We start from the raw sequence: 6,623 nt of genomic DNA on the forward strand, positions 1-6,623 counted from the left end.
ATGAAATAGTTCGCCATCAATGCCCTAGGGACTCTAGGTGGCTCACAACCAAAAAATAAAACATGCAATATAATATTAGAACATCTAAAAAAGCAATTGAAAAACAATTGAAAACCGACAATAACGAAAAATCATACATGCCATTCATGGACAGATTTTGATGGTACGCCATCCAACCAATGACCTCAGTCCTGCCAGAAAAGCCAGGTCTTTACAGCTTTCTGGAAGGCCATTAGGGTGGGGGTAGTCTGGATCTCGGGAGGTAGCTGGTTCCAGAGAGCCGGAGCCACCATAGAGAAGGCCCTCTCCTGTGGCCCAACTGTTTAGCTGACGGGACCTGGAGAAGACCAACTGTGGCCCAACTGTTTAGCTCCCCTGTGGCCCACACTGTTTAGCTGACGGGACCTGGAGAAGACCAACTGTGGCCCAACTGTTTAGCTCCCCTGTGACTCACACTGTTTAGCTGATGGGACCTGGAGAAAGACCAACTGTGGCCCAACTGTTTAGCTCCCCTGTGGCCCACACTGTTTAGCTGACAGGACCTGGAGAAGACCAACCCTGTGGGCCCTTATTGGTCGCCGAGAGCTGTGTGATAGAAGGCAGTCTCAAAGATAGTCTAGCCCTAAGCCATGTAGGGCTTTAAAGGTAATAACCAACATCTTGAATTGTGCCCAGAGACCAATCAGGAGCCAGTACAACTCGCGGAGGATTGGTGTAATGTGGGTGTACCTTGGTGCACCTACAACAGCTGCAGTCTGAACCATGTAGAGCATGTTGCAATAATCTAACCATGAGTGACCATGAGAAGAGCCTCCTGATCCTAGTAGGGTCGCAATTGGTGCACCAGTAAGACCTGTGCAAATTCTTGGAGTTGAAGTCCACACATCTTAAAGTTTCCCAAGTGGAGAAATCCAGAATCGGGACATCCACTCAACAGTTGAGGTAGTTCAAAGCAAATCTTGTTTAGCGCCGTTGTTGTTTGAAGCACGTTCTAGGTTCTCCATCACCAGAACCTGCGTCTTGTCCACCCAGTTCCCCTTTTGAGTAGAAGGCCCGGCGACGCAAGAGGACAGATCGTGGTCTACCTTCTGGGGAACCGTGGCGGGCAAGACCACGTTGCTTTGCACCCGTTGAGAATACATTTCACGAGGCATGGCCTCCCTGGAGCAGAGCTGCAACTGGAAAGCAGCTTGGAAACCTCGACGGAAGTTCTCGTTGAAGAACCCGTAGATGATTGGGTTGACACTACTGTTGAAGAAAGCCAACCAATGGGCAAAGGGGTAGACGTAGATATTGATGAGCTTATACTGGACCTCGTTCAGTTCTGCGTAATCGGACAGCATGGCCAAGGTCCACAGGGGCAACCAGGAGAGGATGAACAGTAAAGCCACGATGATCAGCATCTTGATGACCTTCAACTTCTTCTTGTACACCGAGTGGCGCTCGTGGCCTTGCTTTCCGGAGGCCAGCACCGTGTTGAAGAGCGTGATCCCTATCCGAGCGTACATGATGACGATGAGTGACAGGGGAGCCAAGTAGATGTTGGCGAAGAGGACAGTAGTGTAGATCTTCTTCATGTCCTCGTTGGGCCAGTCTTCCCGGCACCAGTAGATGGGACGGGTTTGGTTGTCCTCGCCAAGAATGACCCGGTAATGCTTTTCTTCTACTAGTTTCAGCATAACAGCAGAAGGACACATGATGACAATAGCCAGGACCCAGATGATGCCTATCAACACAAGAGCTATCCATACGGTGAGTTTCGGCTTAAAGGGATAAACGATAGAACGGAACCTACAAGGACGGGGGAGAAGAAGGAATAGTTCAGTTTGTCAAAGAGCAACACTGTGGAATAGCCACGTTAGCAACAGCAGCACAAAGTTGGCTTTCATTGTGCTAATAACTACAGAATCCCAACAGAATAACATAGAGTTGGAAGGGACCTTGGCGGTCTTCTAGTCTAGCTCAGGCAGGAGACTCTATTCTCATGATGGTGGACCTATGGCATGCAAGCTGTTGCCCTAGCTCAGCTCCAGGACACAGCTGATTATCGGCTTATGCAGAGGCTCTGGGGGTTGTTTCTGGCCTCCAGAGGACTTCCAAGGGGGTGTTGGGGGCATTTTCACCCTCCCTAGGTTTCAGGGAAGCCTCTGGTGCCTTGGGAGGGTGAAAAACAGGGTTACAGGGTCCACTGGAAGTCTCTCACTCTTTCATTTTCTCGCTCTTTCTTTTTTCATTCCTTTCTCCCTCCCCCATATCTATCATCTTCCTTCCTTCCTTCCTTCCTTCCTCCCTTTTCTTTCTTGGCTAAAAAGAAACACAAATTTACAAAGGCCACCACTTTTTCTTCCTTCCTTCCTTCCTTTTCTTTCTTGGCTAAAGAGAAACACAAATTTACAAAGGCCACCACTTTTTCTTCCTTCTTTCCTTCCTTCCTTCTTTCCTTCCTTCCTTCCTTCCTTTTCTTTCTTGGCTAAAAAGAAACACAAATTTACAAAGGCCACCACTTTTTCTTCTTTCCTTCCTTCCTTCCTTCCTTCCTTCCTTCTTTCCTTTTCTTTCTTGGCTAAAAAGAAACACACATTTACAAAGGCCACCACTTTTTCTTCCTTCCTTCCTTCCTTCCTTCCCTCCTTCCTTCCTTCCTTTTCTTTCTTGGCTAAAGAGAAACATTAATTTACAAAGGCCATCTCTTTTCTGTCAAACATTACAAAAAGCAAGCCAGAATTCGGAATGAACATCCAATTAACTTGATCAATTATGGCTGTGGAACAGTGCTTGCATCTCTAGGTTCCCTTAATCATATTACACAAGCTAAACAGTTATACAATGGTATCTCTCCTTAAAGACTTAATTCATTCCGTGACCAGGTTCTTAAGTAGAAATGTTTGTAAGAAGAAGCAATTTTTCCCATAGGAGTCAATGTAAAAGCAAATATTGTGTGCAATTGGGGAAACCACAGGGAGGGTGGAGGCCCCGTTTCCTCCCAGGAGATTCCTACAGAGGCCCCACGGAGGCTTCTCCCTGCCTTATCCAGCCCTGTTTCCTCCCAGGAGATTTCTTAGAGAGGCCCCACAGAGGCTTCTCCCCACCTTTTCCAGTCCTATTTCCTCCCAGGAGATTCCTAGAGAGGCCCCACGGAGGCTTCTCACTGCCTTTTCCGGCCCTGTTTCCTCCCAGGAGATTCCTAGAGTGGCCCCACAGAGGCTTCTCCCTGCCTTTTCCAGCCCTGTTTCCTCCCAGGAGATTCCTAGAGAGGCCCCATGGTGGCTTCTCCCTCCCTTTTCTGGCTCTGTTTCCTCCCAGGAGATTCCTACAGAGGCCCCATGGAGGCTTCTTCCTGCCTTTTCTGCCCTGCTTCCTCCCAGGAGATTCCTACAGAGGCCCCACGGAGGCTTCTCCCTGCCTTTTCCAGCCCTGTTTCCTCCCAGGAGATTTCTTAGAGAGGCCCCACAGAGGCTTCTCCCTGCCTTTTCCGGCCCTGCTTCCTCCCAGGAGATTCCTAAAGAGGCCCCACTGAGGCTACTCCCTGCCTTTTCTGGCTACAGTTTCGGCCACTCGGGTTTGTAAGTGGAAAATGGTTCTTGAGAAGAGTCAAAAAAATCTTGAAGACCCAGTTCTTATCTAGAAAAGTTCGTAAGTAGAGGTGTTTTTAGGTAGAGATACATTTAATAGGATAGAGGTATATTTTATTATTATTATTATTATTATTATTATTATTATTATTTATTAGATTTGTATGCTGCCCCTTTCCGTGGACTCGGGGCGGCTCACAACACAATAAAACAATTCATAACAAATCTAATAATATACAATTTAAAATTTAAAATAGTTAAAAAACTATCACGGTGCAGAAATGCTTGAGATGAACAGTGGACTTTGGTGCTTGTGTTTTCTATCTTCATTTCCCTCTTGATCTCACTACCAAGTCTGAAGAACAGCTTGTTCTAAGCAACAGAAGAAGAACAACTGATTTTTGTACTCTGTATCCAATGTTGAGGATTAATATCAAAGCCGTACCTGTCGACTGCGATGGCTACCAAAGTGAAGACAGAAGCTGAAACAGATATTCCCTGGACAGTTCCGTTCATTTTGCAGGCAACGCTCCCGAACGGCCATCCTGGAAATGAAAGTATTGTTTTAGATGGAAAGGTCAACAACCACATTCAATGCTTTTCACTTTAGTGCGCTAAAAAAGGGGGAGGGCTACAGCATTCAGTAACTTTTATATCAAAGGGAAAAGGTCTGTTGTTGTTTTTTAAAAAAAGAACTAAATTGCATAGGCTGAGCTCGTTTGTTTTATTTATTTGTTTATTACTTGGATTTATATGCCACCCGTCTCCGAAGACTCGGGGTGGCTTACAACATATAAAAAGGCAATCTACATCAAAATTCAATAAATTAAAATTAGAAGTTACATCTAAAAACTAAGAAGCCAATTAAAATACACATACAGTGATACCTTGTCTTACGAACTTAATTGGTTCCAGGGGGGAGGTTCGTAAGGTGAAAAGTTCGTAAGATGAAACAATGTTTCCCATAGGAAAAAATGTAAAACCAATTAATGCGTGCAAGCCAAATCCCCCCCCCCAAAAAAACAGCACTCCGCTGGGTACCGCCTTCTGAAAGAGCTGGGGGCTTCTTGTCGTTCTCCTGAACGCCGAACCCCAAAATTCAGCAAAAGTTCAGGTTCGGGAGAATGCCAAGAAGTGCTGCCGCCCGCCTGTCACCTACCAAAACAGATGGGGGGCTTCTTGGCGTTCTCCCGAACGCCAAACCTGGAAGTTCAGCAAAAGTTCAGGTTTGGTGTTCGGGTTTGGGAGAATGCCGAGAAGCGCCGCCGCCCAGCTGTCACCTTTGCAGAAGAGCCATGGAGCTTTCAGCCGGTCGGGAGGCTCAAACGGAGGTGGGGAATCCCAATAGGGAATTCCAGGGGCGGAGCTTTGACATCACGAAGACGTCCTTCCTGGAGTCCACGTTTCAGCAAATGCTCTGTCTTACACATTGGGAAGAAGAATCTGAACTCCAAATACGAACTGAATAATCAAATTATCACAGATAATCCCCACTCGGTTAAAAACCTTGGTATACTAATAACAAAAGATTTAAGTGCCAAAGCCCACTGCAACAATATAGCCAAGAAGGCTTCAAGAGTTGTAAACCTAATCCTACGTAGCTTCTGCTCTGGCAATCTCACACTACTTACTAGAGCTTACAAAACTTTTGCCAGACCCATCCTCGAATACAGCACATCTGTTTGGAACCCATATCACATCTCAGACATTAACACCCTTGAAAATGTCCAAAGATACTTCACCAGAAGAGCCTTTCACTCCTCCACTCGAAACAGAATACCCTACGAGACTAGACTTTCAATCCTGGGCCTAGAAAGTTTAGAACTAAGACGCCTTAAACAAGATTTAAGTATTGCCCACAAGATCATATGCTGCAACATCCTGCCTGTCAGAGACTACTTCAACTTCAACCACAACAACACAAGAACACACAACAGATTTAAACTTAATATTAACCGCTCCAAACTTGACTGTAAAAAATATGACTTCAGTAACCAAGTTGTCGAAGCGTGGAACTCATTACCGGACTCCATAGTGTCCTCCCCAAACCCGTAACACTTTACCCTTAGATTATCTACGGTTGACCTATCCAGATTCCTAAGAGGTCAGTAAGGGAGAGTACAAGTGCACAAGAGTGCCTTCCGTCCCCTGTCCTATTGCTCTCCTATATCTCCTATACCTTTCTTCTATTCCTATATCTATTCTTCTATTCTTTCATTGATATGTTCTATTCCTATATCTTCTCTTCTCTTCTTTCTTAGATATATTTTACTATGAGTATCTCCTCTATAACCTTCATCATGTATTTTACTATGTGTATATAGATATATACCCACTAAAGCCCTCATTGTGTATTGGACAAAATAAATAAATAAATAAAATAAAAAATAAATAAATAACGCAATCATGCAAGTTGGATTGTGTTTCTCTTTTGACATAACCCTGAACACTCTCCAAAGGATGTGATGCCCCCCCTGGGCCCAAGTACCTATTATGAGGTTGTCCAGGAGAGTGGTGGGCATGCAAAAGACCCCCACCAGCAGATCGCTGACCGCTAGGTTCAAGATGAAGAGGTTGGTGACAGTGCGCATGTGCCTGCTCTGCAGAACGGTGAAGCACACGATCCCGTTGCCGATCATGCACAGGAGGAAGATGAGGAGGTAGGAGATGACGAAAACGGAAGCCACCAGAGGGTGGTGGAGATAAAACCCCACATAGGTGACGTTGGCTTCCGCCTGACAAGCGTCGGCCGCGGCAGTGCAATTTCTCAGAAAGAGTTCGCCCATCGAAGAACCCAGATCCTCGTTCTTCTCCATGTCAGGCGGCACCTCAAAGCTAAAAAAAAAAATAGAGGATCATATGTTAAAAGTGTCAGATACTTTAGAATAGAATAGAATAGAATAGAATAGAATAGAATAGAATTTTATTGGCCAAGTGTGATTGGACACACAAGGAATTTGTCTTGGTGCATATGCTCTCAGCGTACATAAAATAAAATATACATTTGTCAAGAATCATGTGGTACAACACTTAATGATTGTCATAGGGTCA

The 6,623-nt window shown here is 45.3% G+C and overlaps 1 protein-coding gene across 1 annotated transcript; it reads right to left on the reverse strand.

Moving 5' to 3' along the window:
- Window positions 1-947: 947 nt before the first annotated feature.
- Window positions 948-6,388, reverse strand: NPFFR2 (neuropeptide FF receptor 2). The gene is made up of 3 exons (XM_070756727.1): window positions 6,061-6,388; window positions 4,018-4,117; window positions 948-1,791 (listed from the first exon to the last, which is right to left on the reverse strand). The coding sequence occupies exons 1-3, from the start codon at window positions 6,386-6,388 to the stop codon at window positions 948-950; spliced, it is 1,272 nt and encodes a 423-aa protein (XP_070612828.1).
- Between the last annotated feature and the right edge of the window lie 235 nt (window positions 6,389-6,623).

Source organism: Erythrolamprus reginae, chromosome 7 (genome assembly GCF_031021105.1).
Source record: "Erythrolamprus reginae isolate rEryReg1 chromosome 7, rEryReg1.hap1, whole genome shotgun sequence".
In the NCBI taxonomy this organism is placed as follows: domain Eukaryota; kingdom Metazoa; phylum Chordata; class Lepidosauria; order Squamata; family Dipsadidae; genus Erythrolamprus; species Erythrolamprus reginae.

What these genes read in the sequence shown, in the direction of transcription:
- NPFFR2 (XM_070756727.1), bottom strand. Translation starts at nt 6,388, where the DNA reads ATGGAGAAGAACGAGGATCTGGGTTCTTCGATGGGCGAACTCTTTCTG. An exon ending in CCTGGACAACCTCATAATAG is followed by an intron (nt 4,118 to 6,060) that starts GTACTTGGGCCC and finishes TTTCATTTCCAG; the next exon opens with GATGGCCGTTCGGGAGCGTT. An exon ending in GTAGCCATCGCAGTCGACAG is followed by an intron (nt 1,792 to 4,017) that starts GTACGGCTTTGA and finishes CCGTCCTTGTAG; the next exon opens with GTTCCGTTCTATCGTTTATC.